General features: G+C 41.2%; 1 protein-coding gene across 5 annotated transcripts in view; it reads left to right on the top strand.

Moving 5' to 3' along the window:
- LOC141509146 (F-box only protein 44-like) overlaps positions 1–14298 on the top strand; it is a 32079-nt gene extending 17781 nt beyond the window's left edge. For 2 of the 5 annotated variants that reach the window (XM_074218445.1, XM_074218446.1), the window contains exons 3-6: positions 5811–5937; positions 8704–8799; positions 9589–9724; positions 10144–10356. In XM_074218445.1, coding sequence (XP_074074546.1) covers positions 5811–5937; positions 8704–8799; positions 9589–9724; positions 10144–10356 — 572 coding nt within the window. The other 3 variants (XM_074218448.1, XM_074218447.1, XM_074218449.1) reach the window with 3 other exon arrangements.
- The last annotated feature ends 167 nt before the right edge of the window (positions 14299–14465 follow it).

Raw genomic sequence — 14465 nt, 5'->3', positions numbered from 1 at the left:
TTTCAAAACCAAAGCTCTGTGAGCCAACCCCTCTCCCAACACAAGATCCTAGGAAAATGAAGAAAGGAGGACTCATTGAAAACTACTTTGAAGGCACAGATCCTAACCTAGAGTGATCTAGAACTTCAGAGGAGAATATGAATTGGTCTCCATTCCAGAAAGACTTCCTAGAAGAAATCAGGAAGGAGTTTAAAAATTAATTGGAAAAATTTGGGGAAAAACTCAAGAGAAAATTAATACCTTACAAGAGAAAATTAACATCTCACAACAAGAAAACAAATTCTTGGAAAATACAATTGGACAAATATAAAAAGAAAATAAATCTCTCAAATCCTCAATTGTACAAATGCAAAAAGAAAATAATTCTTTCAAAACTACAATTGGGCAAATTGAAAACTTCAAAAATAGGAATTGTAAAAGATAAATGAAGAAAATTCTTCTCTAATAAAAAGATTGGTATCTGTGGAAACTAATGACTTCATGGGACAACAAGAATCCTTTCTAAAATATATAGAGAGTCAAATTTATAAAAAAAAAAACACAAGCCATTCCCCAATTGACAAATGGTCAAAGGATATACAGACACAATTTATAGATGAGGAAATCAAAGCAATCCATAGTCATATGAAAAATTGCTCTTAATCATTACTGATTAGAGAAATGCAAATTAAAGCATCTCTGAGGTATCACCTCACACCTCTCAGACTGACCAGCTGTGAACTCATCCAGCCTTTCTGGAGAACAGTTTGGAATTACACCTAAAGGGCAAAAAACATGTGCATACCCTTTGATCCAGCAATATAACCGCTGGGTATATACCCTGGAGAGATCATGAAAAAGGGTAAAAACATCACTTGTACAAAAGTATTCATAGCAGCCCTGTTTGTGGTAGCAAAAAAGATTGGAAATTGAGTGAATGTCTATCAATTGGGGAATGGCTGAACAAATTGTGGTATATGTAGTTATGGAACACTATCAGTCAATTAGAAACCAGGAAAGATGGGAATTCAGAGAAGCCTGGAAGGATTTGCATGAACTGATGCTGAGCGAGATGAGCAGAATCAGAACATTGTACACTCTAACAGTTACATAGGGATGTGAACTTGTTCATTTCATCAGTGCAACCATCAGGCACAATTTTAGGGTATGTGAGATGGAGAATACCATCTATATCCAAAGAGAGAATTGTGGAGTTTAAACAAAGACCAGAGACTATTTATTACCTTTAATTTAAATTTTTATTTATTATGTAATTTTACTACCTCTTATATATTTTTCCTTTAAGGATATGAATTCTCTCTCAACACATTAAATTCTGATCAATGGAAACAATGTAAAGACTATCAGACTGCCTTCTGTGGGGGGGGGAAGCAAGATTGGGGGAAAATTGTAAATTTCTAAAAACAATATTAAAATGACTAAATAAATATTTTATAATAAAAAATCCTTTAAAGATGGTTTTTAAAAACCCTTAAAAATCTGTTAACAGCTCACAAATGTAAAATTTACAAAAAAGCATTTTCAAGTTACTTTCTTAATTGTAAGTAGCAAGACATTCCTTATGATTCAAATGTAGAAAAAATAAATAGGAGCCTCATATAAATTTTAGCAAGATTTCCAGTTCCCAATTTCCATATCTCAATTCAAAAAGTACATTTGCCTTGATCAATGCTAAAGTTTAATTTGTATGACCTTATATATCAAACCTTTTAACTTTTTCTCATTTCCCATGAGGTAGGAAAGTTTCTGTTAGATGATCAATATGGATCTATATTTAGTGTGGTTATAAATGTATAACCTATATTAAATTGCTTTCTGTCAGGAGGAGAGGGGAGGGAAGGAAGAGAGGGAGAAAAATGTAAAAAATGTTGAAAACTACCATTGCATATAGTTGGAAAAATAAATAAAATATTAAAAAGGAAAAATGAAAGTTTCTGTTGATGTACTTTCCAGGATGGGATAGACCTCCTTGGATTACACAGGAGTTAAACTATAGTGTGATAACTTTTCCTTCAAGAAAAAGCTGCAAGAAGGAAAGGAGAATTGCAGGGAAATTCCAGCACCAGAATAGAGATTTAAGAGAAGAACGGACCCAAGTTAGAGCTAGAAGTAGGAAAACAGACTTCCCTTTCAAGGTGGCAATTTCCAGGTAATCTTAACCTGTTGGTGCCCATCCACTTGTGTCCAGGGAAGTCTTATTCTCCCATTCTCTAGGTGTGAAACAGTGGAGAGAAGGCAGCAAGAAGATGCTTCACTAGAAGGGGGATGATGGGTGGGTGGGTTTGGGAGAGACATAATACAGATCCAAGAAACACAGACAGAGACATTCTAGCAGCACTGAATCATCTGGAAGGAGAAGATACCAGACACTAAAATCTTTCTCATGCTAAACTGCCTAGCATTCCAATATTACTACAGAGTGCAACTACAATGGACTGGACATGTTATTAGAATGCCAGACATAAGCTTGCCTAAAAAACTGTTTTATGGAGAACTCAGACAGGGCAAGCGCTTACAAAGGGGTCAGAAGAAGTGATACCAAGACACCCTGAAGATCTCATTGAAGAACTTTAGAATTGATTGTATAATTTAAGAGACATTGGCACAGGACCACCCAGCATGGCATGCCTTCATCAGTGAGGGGGCTGGGCTCTATGAGGAAGGCAGAATGGAAGCTGTTCAGAGGAAACTTGACATCCATAAGTCGTGTACCCACCCCAGGTATTCACATGAACTATTTGTGCCCAACATGTGGTAGAGCATACCGAGCTTGTTTTGGTCTGATCAACCACAGTAGAACACACTGTAATTTGTCTCAAACACAGTGATGTCGTTTTGGTCTTCTTTGATAATGAAGGACAAGAACCAACCATAACCAATAGCACAAAAAAAAAAATCTTATCCCAGCTTAGGTTTCAGATATTGCCAAACACATAAATACCTGCAGTTCTAATAATTGAGGAGCCCCCCAAATAGGTCATTTTTATGGTCCTCTAGATTGTGTTGAGCTAGGCAAAAAGAATTGAAGTAGTAAAGATTGAGTTTTGGGGTATTTTAGTAACAAACCAAGCTGTCTCCAATAGTTGGGCTAATGGTTTTTGGGATCCCAAATCCAGTTTCTTAAGCCTCCACCATCTAATATCTGGGGTGGATTGACTAATAAAGTATATGCCAAGAACAGTAGCTCCTTCAGGAGAGGAAGGCTCAATATCGTTGGACTTTTTCAAAGTCTCCATAAGCCTTTTTCTGAAAAAGAACAGGGTTCTCATCAGGACTCTAGGAGATCTCTTTAAGTTTCTCATAATTCACTTGCATTTTCATTCCCCTTCTCATGTCTTCTAACAAGCAGATTATCGTATGGTTCCTACTTCCCTGTCACTGTCATCTTGATAATCCCATGAGGATCAGCTGAGGGGACAGCTATTGCCCAGAGACAGTGGGAAGTGATCCACCAACCCTCCAAATTTCTGGGCTAGAGTTCAAATTCTCTATTTCTCCTCATCTATACAAAAAGTAAAGATAAAAATGTCACTATTTCTCAATGAGAGTTCAAATTGCAACATTATCTTCATGGACTCCTCAATAAATTTAGTGGCATCCTCACAGTAATGACCAGGTTTTTCTTGACCTTTGGAAGGTCAGATAATGAAAAAGGAGCATGGACTCTAATTGTTCCCCGTTGGAGATCTGGCACATCCCTCAAAAGCAGACTTTAACAGGGATAATGGAGTCAGGGCTTTCAGGAGCCTAGGAAGGGGAAGTCTGGGGAGGAGGAAGAAAAAAAAGTCTCTCTTTCTCTCTCTCTCTTTCTCTTCTGATCTGGGAGGGATTAAAATATGAATGTGGATGGGAAGGATGGGCAGCCCTCTGGGACTAGAGAGTTGGGTGTTTGGCAGGTAAGGAAGTGGTTTCTTGACTGTGGTGCAGGAAGGGCAGGAGCTTTCAGCTAGGGGTAGCAGGGATTTCTAGTTCAGATGCTAGGGGAATGGGGGTCTCTGGTTTTGGTGCTAGGGAACAGGGAACCTCTAGGGATAGAAGAGACCATCAAGAATGTCTAGCTGTCACCTAGAAGAAAAAGGTGAGAAGGGTGACAGGGGGAGGGGAGGGGGGATGTGGGTATTAGAGGAGAGGGTAGGTCACAGGAGAGGATAGTCAGATATAACACATTTTCTTTTTTACTTTTTTGCAAGGTAGTCGGATTGGGCGGCCTGTCCAGAACCATGGGAGCCAGGTGGTTGCTGGGTCTCTGGGGTAGAATGTAGGCTTGGGGCCTTTTGGCTGGTGCTCTGTCTGCTGCCCCACTTGGCTGCCCCACAGCACATTTTTGAAGAGGAACAGAGTGAAAGGAGAGAGAAAATATAACAGATGGTAGTGGGGAAGAATGGATGGAAGGAATTATAATCAGCAACAGCAACTATGGAAAAATATGGAAGTAACTTCTATTTATGATAAAGAATGTGATCCACCTGAGACAGAGCTGATGGTATAGGAACATACTACTGAAACACATTTTTTTCTCTTTCTTTTACTTTTTTCTCATGAGGTTTTATATTTTTGTGGGGCTCTTAAAAAAAGAATATTTTACTACTGTGTAAATAAATTAAAGAAAAATTTAAAAATAAAATAAATTAAATTAAAGAAATAAATTAAATAAATTAAAGAGAATTTAAAAAATAAAAAAAAATGTTTAGCTGTGATGGCTCATCACTTTGTTAGGAGTACATTTGATTACAAGCACTTTGCAATTCTGCCACAATTCCTGATTTAGAGCAAAGGCCACAAAGACCCAGATATAGCAGGCTACTTTCTGTCTGCCTGTCTGTGTAGTAGAAAAAGAGTTCAAGTTGTAAAATTGTATTACAAGTAAGAGTTCTAATAACAAGCCATTCTTCTTGTCATCCTAGATTATACTGAAATTATAAAGTGTTACCAAAAAAAAAGCAAACAAACTTTTCTATTTTATATATTGTAGGCCAAGTTTATTCCAGTTGCCCAAGAGACAGCCCAAGGGGGAATCTTTTGTCCATGATATTAAGATGTTACAAACTTTACTAATGTAAGCCCCAAAAATATGCCTGTAGTTTTAGGTAGTGGTAAAGATTTTAGACTGTAACCATACAGAGTAGGTAGTGATTTCAGACTATAAGATACATAATAGGTGATGACCTCAGATTATAACATACAGATTAGGTGATGACCTCAGAGCTGGTGATGACCTCAGAATGTAATGTACAGAGCAGTGATAACCTCAGACTATAATATACAGAACAAGTGATGACCTCAGAATGTAATATATGAGGGGCAGCTAGGTGGCACAGTGGATAGAGCACCAGCCCTGGAGTCAGGAGTACCTGAGTTCAAATCCAGATTCAGACCTTACTAAAGTCAGTTATGTGGCTCACTAATTGGAGGATTGGTCCTATAATCAGGAGGACCTGAGTTCAAATCTGGCCTCAGATACTTCCTAGCTGTGTGACCTTGGTCAAATCATTTAATGTAAAATCAGTTTAACCGTAGCATCCATCTCCCAGGGTTGTTGTGAGGATCCAGTGGAATGAAAATTAAAGTGCTATAAAAATTCTAGCTCTTAGTAGTAGCAGTAGATATTTTTCTCAGACTCATTGCAGAACTCTGTTGCTGGGTGATAAGAAGTGAAAGTTTCAGGTTTACTTGGACAGATTTCCTTTTGTCATAAAACATTTTTCAAAGTAATGAGGCCTGAGCTTAGGGGTAGCTACAAGGTATATGACAGAAAAAGGATTCATTAGGCTTTGCTTGTGGACCTCTGAAAGATGTGTTCTTTTTAAAAGAGGGATTCAAACTTTGGAAAATTGACAAGAACAGAGGAAACAAGTGGAAAGTGGAAGATGTACCTAGAGAACACGGGACAGAATTTCCAGACCCCCAGGTCAAGAAATGTTTTGTCACCTCCTATGGGTAAGAGGAATTTGGGGTTGAATGAGCTATGGAAGTGTGTTGTGGGGTGGGGGGGGGAGAAGATAATGGGAATGCAACTTGGCTGAGCAGGGCAGGCTACACTGGGGGAGTCTCTGGATAGCTGAGTAACAATTAAACCCTTCCAGGAATAGCCACTTCAAGCTTTAGGTTCATTTTCCACCTTCTTCAAAGGATGGAGATGAGCCCTAAGACTTTGCTTGGTCCATAGTGGAATTCATAAATCCATGTCCATTGAATTCAAATTGATCTTTTCTCTAAACCCCTATAGGTGTTAACCAATCTCCCAGCCCCTTTGAATGTGAGTCTCTTTGAGGTCAGGGTCCATTTTCACTTTTCATCAACTCCCTGATGTCATGGTCCTCTTCCAGAGCAAAGGGCAAACAATAACCCAATCTTCATGTTCCTCAGTGCCTGCCTCACAGTAGGTACTTAAATAAATCCTTGTTGCTAGATTAATTCTGAAGAAACTTATCATAGAAGCATAACTTTAGGGCTGAGAGGAGTCCAGAGGCCATTGAATTCAACCCTCTCGTTTTGTAGAGGAAGAAACTGAGACCCAGAGAGAAGAGCTCAAGGTCACACACAGGAATTTAATGGAGATCCTTTGCCTCCCCAAATCAATGCCCTTTGCATTCTACCCAACTGTATTTAGGTCACACAACTTGGGAAGAGAACCAAGATTCCTCTAATTCCAAAACTTGTCCTAGGCTTGCCTTTCACATTTGATCTGTGTGAAGGAAAGCAACGTTTAAGGATTCATGATGGGTCTTCCTCAAGTTGCTTATAATTGCGGTACATTACTGGTATTTGGTGAAATAGCTTAACCTTTGGATACAATTGAAGGGGACATAAACAAGACATGCTCTTATTAGAGACAGAACCATAAGGATCAGCTGGGAAACTCAGTCCAATAGATATTCCCAGACATTTCCTTTGCTGTTCCCCAAATCACCAGTCCTTATTCAATACAACGGTTCAGATGACCTGTTAGGAATCCTCACTGGATGAGGAGTAGAAAGATCACTGTGTTTGAAGGCAAAGGACCTGGATTAACTCTAACATCTGGCATCTAGTAAATGTGCCATCTTGGGTGATTCACTGACTTCACTGATCTGAATCTCAGTTTCTCCATCTGTAAAAAAAGGAATAATATCTCATAATACTAATTTCAAAGAGTTATTTTGAGGCTCAGATGTGGGAGGTAATGTAGTTTACTTGGTAAAGTGTAACTTGCTACATGTGTGGGGTTAAGAATTAGACCTAGAGGGCAGCTAGGTGGTGCAGTGGATAGAGCACTGGCCCTGGAGTCAGGAGTACCTGAGTTCAAATCTGACCTCAGATACTTCATAATTGCCTAGCTGTGTGGCCTTGGGCAAGCCAGTTAACTCTATTTACCTTGCAAAAAAAACCTGAAAAAAAATAGAATTAGACCTATAGGGGTGGCTAGGTGGCTCAGTGGATAGAGCACTGGCACTGGAGTCAGGAATACCTGAGTTCAAATCTGGCCTCAGACACTTAATAATTACCTAGCTGTGTGGTCTTGGGCAAGCCACTTAACCCCATTTGCCTCAAAAAAAACCCTAAAAACAAAAAGAATTAGACCTATGCTTTCATCATTATAAAGAACCCCCTTTTCCAATAAAAATTAGCACCTTTTCTGCCACTCCAGGTCTTCAAGCCCTGACAAGAAAGATGAAGGGACTTGCCCAGGGTCCTACATTATATGTCAGAAGAGGGACTGGAACAAGGTTCTTGCTGACTTCAAGTCTAGCTTCTTTTCTATAATACCAAACAGCCTCTGCTATGTATTTATCATTTTTAAATAGTTTCCAGGAACCTGTGAAAAGGCAGAGGGGAAGAAGAAATGGAATAAAGATCAGCTTCTTTGAGTTGCTTCCTTACTGAAGACTTGTGAGAAGATAGAGACAGTTATAGATAGTAAGGTAGGGAGGACTAAGACAGTAGAAACAAATAGAGAGAGAGAGAGAGAGAGAGAGAGAGAGAGAGAGAGAGAGAGAGAGAGAGAGAGAGAGAAGGAGAAAAAGACAGGAAGGAAGAGAATGGGAAAAGAGAGAAACAGAAGCAGAGATATATGCTTCATGCCCATTGCTGGGATGAGGACAGGAAGGATGATTACAGTTCTAAGTCTGACTGTGGATTGATCAAGAACATGGTGAGAGAAGTGATTATTAAATAATAAATTATTGGGGAGATTCCTGACTTTTCCCCAAAATTTACCCCACCTAGACTATCTTATCTAGTTAGAGTTATTGCCTATACTCAACTAGAGAACTTTACAAAGAATTCAATCTAAAGTAAATTCTAGCTCATGGTGTTCCTCTCAGTCAAGTATCAGCAGAAATGGACCCTTTTTTGTCTAAGATTGCCCTGGGTATCTGTGGGAGTGGGAGGTAGACTGGATAAGTGATAGGTCTCTTTGTCCATCAAGTCCCCCAGCCCTTCTTTAAAAAAAGCCCACCTCTCATTATAATGACCATTCTTCTCATTAATTATTAAGCAATCAGAATTGATTGCCACCCTAAAGAACACCTGCTCTTCCAAGGGCATAAAAGCACTGAGTGGATTGCATGAAGTGTCTGACATTTGAGAGTGCCATTGAGTCCTTTTATTAATTATCTGCTGGCATGATTAATAAAGTGATTAATTACTCAGAAATTGTATCTTCCCCAATGGGGAAGGACCCAACACAGCAGACCTGGAGCTGAAAACCTCATATCTCCCTAGGACCTGCCTGAAATCCCAGCTGGTGGATTTGAAAGCTGAGGGGTATTGGAAAGAACTGATGGACACAGTAAAGCCAGACATTGTGATCAAGGACTGGTGAGTGGAGCTGGCACCTGGAGAAGGAAGGGAGAGCATTCTCATATCCATGAACAACCTCATCATACCCATAACCTTGTGAAGTAATAGCATTTCTCATTTTTAGATGGGGGACTCAAACTTATACAGGCTATCGGTGACAGTGTTAGAGATGCAATAGAAAGAAGGCTGGACTAGACTCATTGGTCCTCAGTTTCTTGAACAACTCAATACAGAATTTTGGTACTCAGTTTCATCATTTGAAAATGAGGAAGATGGTTAAAGAAATCTTAAGTACTATTAATCTATGAAACCCAAGCAAGACTTCCTGGTCTCTTTCAGCTCTTCTGGCAAGTTACGGGTACTAGACTTTCAACTTGGTGATTTTCACACTTCATCTCTCCTCTAAAAGATGGTGCTCACCCCCTTTTCCAGGGAACTGGTTGTATTCCCAGACCAGGTTGTGACAATTTCTTTTTTTCCCAGGGAAGCCCCAACACGGTGCCAGTGTCAAGTATGGGTGTCTGGGAGATCTCATCTCTTTAAGCATAGATTAGGGCTTCTTTCCCTGTTTCTATGACTTTGATACTGGAGCTAGAAACTGTTCCCTTCTGCCTGGGAAGTTCGATTAAACTTCATTGACTCTTGGTGACCATGTCCTCAGTACTAGAATCTGATGTCTAATGAGATTTAAATATGTCTGTGAGCCCCAGGGAGTACATGGCTAAGAAGCTCTCACTAACCTTTGCCATTCTCCTCATGTCCAGAACCTTCCAGTTCTTCCCCATCATTTCTGTCTTCCATCCACAGGTTTGCTGCCAGAAATGATTGTGGCTGCACCTATCGTATCTGTGTGAAACTGTTGTCAGATAACCATGAAGTCTTGGCTGAATTTAAGCCAGCCCCAGTGTATATTGAGCAGTGGAGTGGAGCTGAATGGAAAGAGGTAAGGGAATCACAGGAAGGGGGATACATGGTGGGCAGGAGGATGTTAAGGCATTGTTAAGGATGTTAAGGAGGTTGTTTCCATGGCAGCTCCTCCAGCCTGGCTTGCCCATCAAGATTTTAACTCAGAATACCTTTGGCAGTTATATGCAGAATGTATTATATATTTCAAAGGAATAGAAGTTTGCTTTTCACATGCAATCCAAGTTTTGTTCTACTGTGTATATGAAAATAAATACCCATTTCAAAAGTAGTTTTGGTGCAGTGGAAAGAACAGTGAATTTGTCATGAGTTCAAATCCCAATCTATCACTTGTTACCTATTTGCAAACCTCTGACATTTTCTGTCTTCAAAGGATTAGATGTGGTAGATTCATAATGGGTCTTGGAACTACTGACTATTTCCTCTGCCTTCTCTCAGGTCTCCTACACGTTCTCCAATTACCCGCCAAGAGTCCGTTACATCCACTTTCAGCATGGAGGCAAAGATACTCAGTTCTGGGCTGGTTGGTATGGCCCGAGTGTCACCAACAGCAGCATCATTATTGGCCCCGAGGTTACTAGGAAACTCAGTCCTGCAAAAGGGGAGGACGCTTTCAGAAGACAGCCTAAGACTATTACAGAAAAAAACTGAGGACATCAATTAAGGAATGGCAAAACCAATGTAATAGAACTGTTCTATAGATAGGTAGGGGGGAGTATGAAGAATTTAGAAACTGTGTGACTCTGATTCTAAGGGATTTCAAACCTATGTTTCCAGTAACTTCTGTTTCCTTCCATATATACTCAATTCCCCTGTCCCACTTCCTCTTCTACTCCATCTCAGTTATATACCTTGGGGGCCTATATTTGATCTTGCATCACCTACACTTGTTCTACTTCCATGTTCAAAAACTCTCAAGTTGCTTTGTCTGATTCATATCATTTTTATCATTTATCATTTTGTTTCTCCCCTAGGACTGTTCTTCATCTTCATAGTGGTCTCCCTTCCCTCAACCAGTTTTTGCCTGGCTCCCAGCTGAGAGGTATTATTATTATTATATCATTACATTAATAACTGATATTGAAAATGAATACAGGCTAGATTTCTTTCTTTCTCTCTCTCTCTTTCTTCCTTTTCTTTTTGTTTTTGCAAGGAAAAAATATTAAATATTAAGTATCTGAGGCCAAATTTGGAACTCCTGTCTCCAGGACCAATGCTCTAACCACTGTGCCTACTAACTGCCCCTAGATTTCTTTCTTTTTTTTTTTATTGTTTTTTGAATTTTACAATTTCCCTCAATCTTGATTCCCTCCCCCCCAACCCCCACAGAAAACAGTCTGATAATCTTTTCATTGTTTCCATGCTCTACATTGATCAAAATTGAATGTGTTGAGAAAGAAATCATATCCTTAAGGAAAAAAAATAAGAGATAGCAAAATTGCATAATAAGATAACTTTTTAAAAAAAATTAAAGATAAAGGGTGTCTAGGTGGCACAGTGGATAGAGCACCGGCCCTGGAGTCAGGATCACCTAGGTTCTAATCTAGCCTCAGACACTTAATAATTACCTAGCTGTGTGGTCTTGGGCAAACCACTTAACCCCATTGCTTTGCAAAAAAAAAAATTAAAGATAATAGCCTTTGGTCTTTGTTTAAACTCCACACAGTTCTTTCTCTGGATATAGAAAGAAAGAAAGAAAGAAAGAAAGAAAGAAAGAAAGAAAGAAAGAAAGAAAGAAAGAAAGAAAGAAAGGAAGGAAGGAAGGAAGGAAGGAAGGAAGGAAGGAAGGAAGGAAGGAAGGAAGGAAGGAAGGAAGGAAGGAAGAAAGAAAGGAAGAAAGGAAGGAAGAAAGGAAGGAAGAAAGAAAGAAAAGAATAAGAAAGAAGGAAGAAAAGAATTGCTATAAATCTTGAATCATCCATAATATAAAATGCGAACCATATCATAGGTGATACAAAATAGCAAATAACCCTTAAAACTTGTATTTTATTTTGACAATAAGCACTCTTCATCCACTTGGCTATTCTTGTGTAATTTGTTAAGTCAGATTTTTCCTGAGGTTGTGGATCTCATTTGGGTGTTCTGTAATATGCCAGAGGCAATCAGCACAATGTCCCCCATAAATAGAAGCATCTAGAAATGTTCACCTCTAGAGGATCCCTCTCTTACTTAATACTGCTGGACATCCCCAAGACAGGGCCAAATACACCTCGCTCTCCTTAGTTCATGATGCCACTTTTGATATTAATGTAACTTGTGATCCAGAAACAAAGCTCTTAATTTATATTACTTAGGTATGAGCTTGAAGATCTTGTCACTCTCTTTGTTTGGCTCCTGACTTCATCAAAGACTCATCTTAAGACATCAGCATTTGATTCATTTTGCAATTCCCCCTCCCTCCACTCCCATCCCTCCCCCACGGAGTTCCCCCTAAGAACATTGAAATTTGCCTTTTGGCCTCACTGAGAAAGAATCTGATCTTCCCAGCATCCTTCATTTAGTCGGGCAATCTTAAAGATATAGTCTGCCATAGAATCTCATCTGCAAAATCTGATCATTCTCTTCCCAAACCTTCTCAAGGATACATTCAATAAGTGTACAGATTACTCTCAGAAAGATTTTGAAGAAATGAGAAAATAGGAATATGAGCCAACAGATTTAAAAAAAATTTTTAAGTAGTAATGTTTGTCTTGAACTTTGTTTTTTCTTGAGAGTTCTCTCTTTTTTGGGGGGGGGGTTGTTACTGGTACAACTTGACCACTGTGATAATATTTTTCATGCCCACACATTTTTAACCTATATCAAAAAAATGTGCTTTCTCAATGAGGGTGAGTAGTAAAGGAGGGAGGGGAGGAATTTGGAACTCAAGATTGGTTTTGCATGTAACTGGGGGGAAGTAAAATGATCCCATTCATTCCCTCCTAAACAGCCATAGTATAACACTAAATTACCCTAAACTGTGTGCCTTTCTCAGTAGCTCTCCTCGGTGCATTTGTGGTTCAGCCCTCTCTGAATCTCCATAATCCTATTAGGGATTTTTTTTGGCAAAAATACTGGAGTGGTTTGCAATTTCCTTCTCCAGCTCATTTTGTAGATGAAGAAACTGAGGCAACCAGGATTAAATTACTTGTCCAAGGTCACAGAGCTAGTTTCTAAGACCATATCTGAACTCAGATCTTGCTGACTCCAGGCCCTGGAGCTCCATCCCTTTCACCCACTCACTTAAATGTAATTATTTTATTAGATAATCTAATCTAATCAATCAGAATAGAATTTGAACCAGATCTATTTAGCACCTTATTTAAATGAGTTCAACCTTTTATAAATGAGTTAAAGCTAGTTTGTAAAAAAATGTGGACTGAAGAAAACACAATTACATAAAAGAATGGAATTATTTGGGAGCTGGCTAGAAATTCTAGCGAGCCTCTGAGGAGCGAAGGAAGAGCCAGTCCTCCGCCTCTTCTGTCTCTAGAGCGGAAGGCCTCTGGGAGCCAAGAAGAGGTCAGTGAGTGTCCCTTTCCAGCACCTGTCTATCTACAGTCTGTCTATCTACCTGTCTATGACATAACTGAATTTTACCTCAACTACAAAGACACTCTCAAGGGAAATAGAATTGTTTAAATAAGCAGACTTTCTATATGTGGCTTTTGCAAGGCAGTGGGGGTGACTTGCCCAAGGACACACCGGTAGGTTGTTATTAAGTATCCGAGGCCGGATTTGAACTCCCTAAATTCGGCCTAAATTCGGGGAATTCTCCTAAGTGGGAGCTCGTGGCAATTCGGCTGAACGCCTCCCCGGGACTCCCTAAAGCAGACCAGGGCAGAACCCGCGGAGCCCCGGGGGCCTCGCTCCTTCCCCCGGCTTCTTGCACCAGTGCTCCCCGTGAAATGGAGGGGCTTGGTGTCGGGGCTCTGGGGTCCCCCGAGCCCGCGGGGCTAGGATCCTGTGATTATTCCCGGCAGAAATGAAGCGGCTCCTCCCTCCTCACCCGTGTCCGCAACTAGGTGTCCGGGACGGGATCTCCCAGGCGAGCCGGGCCTGAAAACTACATTTCCCAGCTGCCCGGCGAGGGCCCAGTAACGGACAGGCCGGGGGGAGCCGCAGCCGAGTGTTTGCGGAGTCGGACACAGACCGCGGGCCGCTGCCCGCCGGCCCCCCGAGCCCGCAGGTTTCTGCCCAGGCCCAGCCCGGCGGGAGGAGGCTGCAGGGGAGAGGGGGCGCAGGAGGAGCTTTGCACGGTCCCCTGGGGAGGGAAATGGACTAGCCCCGGCGCGGCCTGTCCTGGCCAGACCCAGTCCTGGCCCTGGCGCTGCTGGAGGCTGGGGGGTGGCGGAGGAGGGAGGGGGCATCGAGGCTCCCGAGCCTCCTGCCAGCCAGCCTATCCCGGGAGAACTTAGCAGACCCCCCCCCCCCACGGGGCCGCCGTGACCTCCCCTCTGGCTGTGTCCGGCCCGGCTGGCCCGGCCGGCCCAGCCAGAAGTGACCATTTAGAAAGAGAAAGTGAAATTGCCTCCCTTAGAGCTCCCTTAGTGCGGCCTGGGATGACAAACCCCAGGGGATCCATGGGCACTGGCAAAGGAGACTGGTCTTATTAGGAGCCGGCCCTCAGGAGGGGGAGAGGAGCCTGGGACCCTCGGGAAGAGCCTCCCGCAATCCATCACCCGCAGGTGAGAACCGGTCTGCGTTATTTTTAATTGTCTGTGGGGAGAATCGATGTTAGATCGGGAACAGACTTCAGAACAGAGAATGTCAAGGCCTGA

This window comes from Macrotis lagotis, chromosome 1 (assembly GCF_037893015.1).
Source record: "Macrotis lagotis isolate mMagLag1 chromosome 1, bilby.v1.9.chrom.fasta, whole genome shotgun sequence".
Lineage (NCBI taxonomy): Eukaryota > Metazoa > Chordata > Mammalia > Peramelemorphia > Peramelidae > Macrotis > Macrotis lagotis.
The sequence above is the reverse complement of the archived record's forward strand: the minus strand, read 5'-3'. Positions and strand labels throughout refer to the sequence as shown.